This window comes from Heptranchias perlo, chromosome 10 (genome assembly GCF_035084215.1).
Source record: "Heptranchias perlo isolate sHepPer1 chromosome 10, sHepPer1.hap1, whole genome shotgun sequence".
Lineage (NCBI taxonomy): Eukaryota > Metazoa > Chordata > Chondrichthyes > Hexanchiformes > Hexanchidae > Heptranchias > Heptranchias perlo.
This window is the reverse complement of record NC_090334.1, coordinates 5,536,899-5,538,746: the sequence shown is the minus strand read 5'-3', so window position 1 is coordinate 5,538,746 and position 1,848 is coordinate 5,536,899. Positions and strand designations below refer to the sequence as shown.

Genomic DNA, 1,848 nt, shown 5'->3' with positions numbered 1-1,848 from the left:
TTGTCTCTCTCTCTCTGTCTCTCTCTCTCTCTGTCTCTGTCTGTCTGTCTGTCTGTCTGTCAGTCATCCTCCCCCGCGCCGGCCCCTCACTCACAGCCCGTCTCCTTCTTGATTTCCTCGATCTCTTCCTCCCGGAGCAGACTGGACGCTCTGGACCCCATCACTCTCCCTCTCTCACTGTCTCTCACTGTGTGTCCGACTGTCCCGGCCTGTGCCCCGCCGCGCGCTCTGACAACTTCCGGCCACGAGCGAACTCCGCCTCCTGAAACCTCACCGCACTCCGATTATGACGTCACCCCAAGTGCCGCGGAACGGGATGACGTCGTATCTGCACTATTGGACAAGCTCCATTGGTTGATTCCATCAAACCCCGCCCCTCCCCATCAAACCCCGCCCCTCCCCATCAAACCCATCAAACTCCGCCCCTCCCCATCAAACCCCGCCCCTCCCCATCAAACCCATCAAACTCCGCCCCTCCCCATCAAACCCATCAAACTCCGCCCCTCCCCCAACAACCCATCAAACCCCGCCCCATCAAACCCCGCCCCTTCCCTCAAACCACGCCCCCTCCGCCTCAAACCCCGCCCCTCCCCCAACAACCCATCAAACCCCGCCCCTCCCCAACAACCCATCAAACCCCGCCCCTCCCCCAACAACCCATCAAACTCCGCCCCTCCCCCAACAACCCCATCAAACCCCGCCCCATCAAACCCCGCCCCTTCCCTCAAACCACGCCCCCGCTGCCTCAAACCCCGCCCCTCCCCAACAACCCATCAAACCCCGCCCCTCCCCAACAACCCATCAAACCCCGCCCCTCCGCATCAAACCCATCAAACTCCGCCCCTCCCCCAACAACCCATCAAACCCCCGCCCCCTCCCCATCAAACCCCGCCCCTCCCCCAACAACCCATCAAACCCCGCCCCTCCCCATCAAACCCCGCCCCTCCCCCAACAACCCATCAAACCCCCGCCCCTCCCCATCAAACCCCGCCCCTCCCCAACAACCCATCAAACCCCGCCCCTCCCCCCACAACCCATCAAACCCCGCCCCATCAAACCCCGCCACTCCCCATCAAACCCCGCCCCTCCCCCAACAACCCATCAAACCCCGCCCCTCCCCATCAAACCCCGCCCCTCCCCCAACAACCCATCAAACCCCGCCCCTCCCCATCAAACCCATCAAACCCCGCCCCTCCCCATCAAACCCCGCGCCCTCCCCCAACAACCCATCAAACCCCGCCCCTCCCCATCAAACCCCGCCCCTCCCCCAACAACCCATCAAACCCCGCCCCCTCCCCCATCAAACCCCGCCCCTCCTCCAACAACCCATCAAACCCCGCCCCTCCCCATCAAACCCATCAAACCCCGCCCCTCCCCAACAACCCATCAAACCCCGCCCCTCCCAATCAAACCCATCAAACCCCGCCCTTCCCCAACAACCCATCAAACCCCGCCCCTCCCCCAACAACCCATCAAACTCCGCCCCCTCCCCAACAACCCATCAAACCCCGCCCCTCCCCATCAAACCCATCAAACCCCGCCCCCTCCCCAACAACCCATCAAACCCCGCCCCCTCCCCATCAAACCCATCAAACCCCGCCCTTCCCCCAACAACCCATCAAACCCCGCCCCTCCTCCAACAACCCATCAAACCCCGCCCCTCCCCATCAAACCCATCAAACCCCCGCCCCTCCCCCAACAACCCATCAAACCCCGCCCCGCCCCATCAAACCCATCAAACCCCGCCCTTCCCCCAACAACCCATCAAACCCCGCCCCTCCCCAACAACCCATCAAACCCTCGCCCCCTCCCGCATCAAACCCATCAAACCCCGCCCCTCCCCCAACA

The 1,848-nt window shown here is 63.7% G+C and overlaps 1 protein-coding gene across 1 annotated transcript in view; it reads right to left on the bottom strand.

Annotated features, from left to right (window-relative positions):
• The window catches only part of chp1 (calcineurin-like EF-hand protein 1), a 44,666-nt gene extending 44,413 nt beyond the window's left edge, over positions 1–253 (bottom strand). The window contains exon 1 of the mRNA XM_067991163.1: positions 95–253. Within this exon, the coding sequence (XP_067847264.1) occupies positions 95–161 (67 nt within the window). The 5' untranslated portion in view covers positions 162–253. The remainder of the gene's footprint in view (positions 1–94) is intronic.
• Positions 254–1,848: the final 1,595 nt, after the last annotated feature.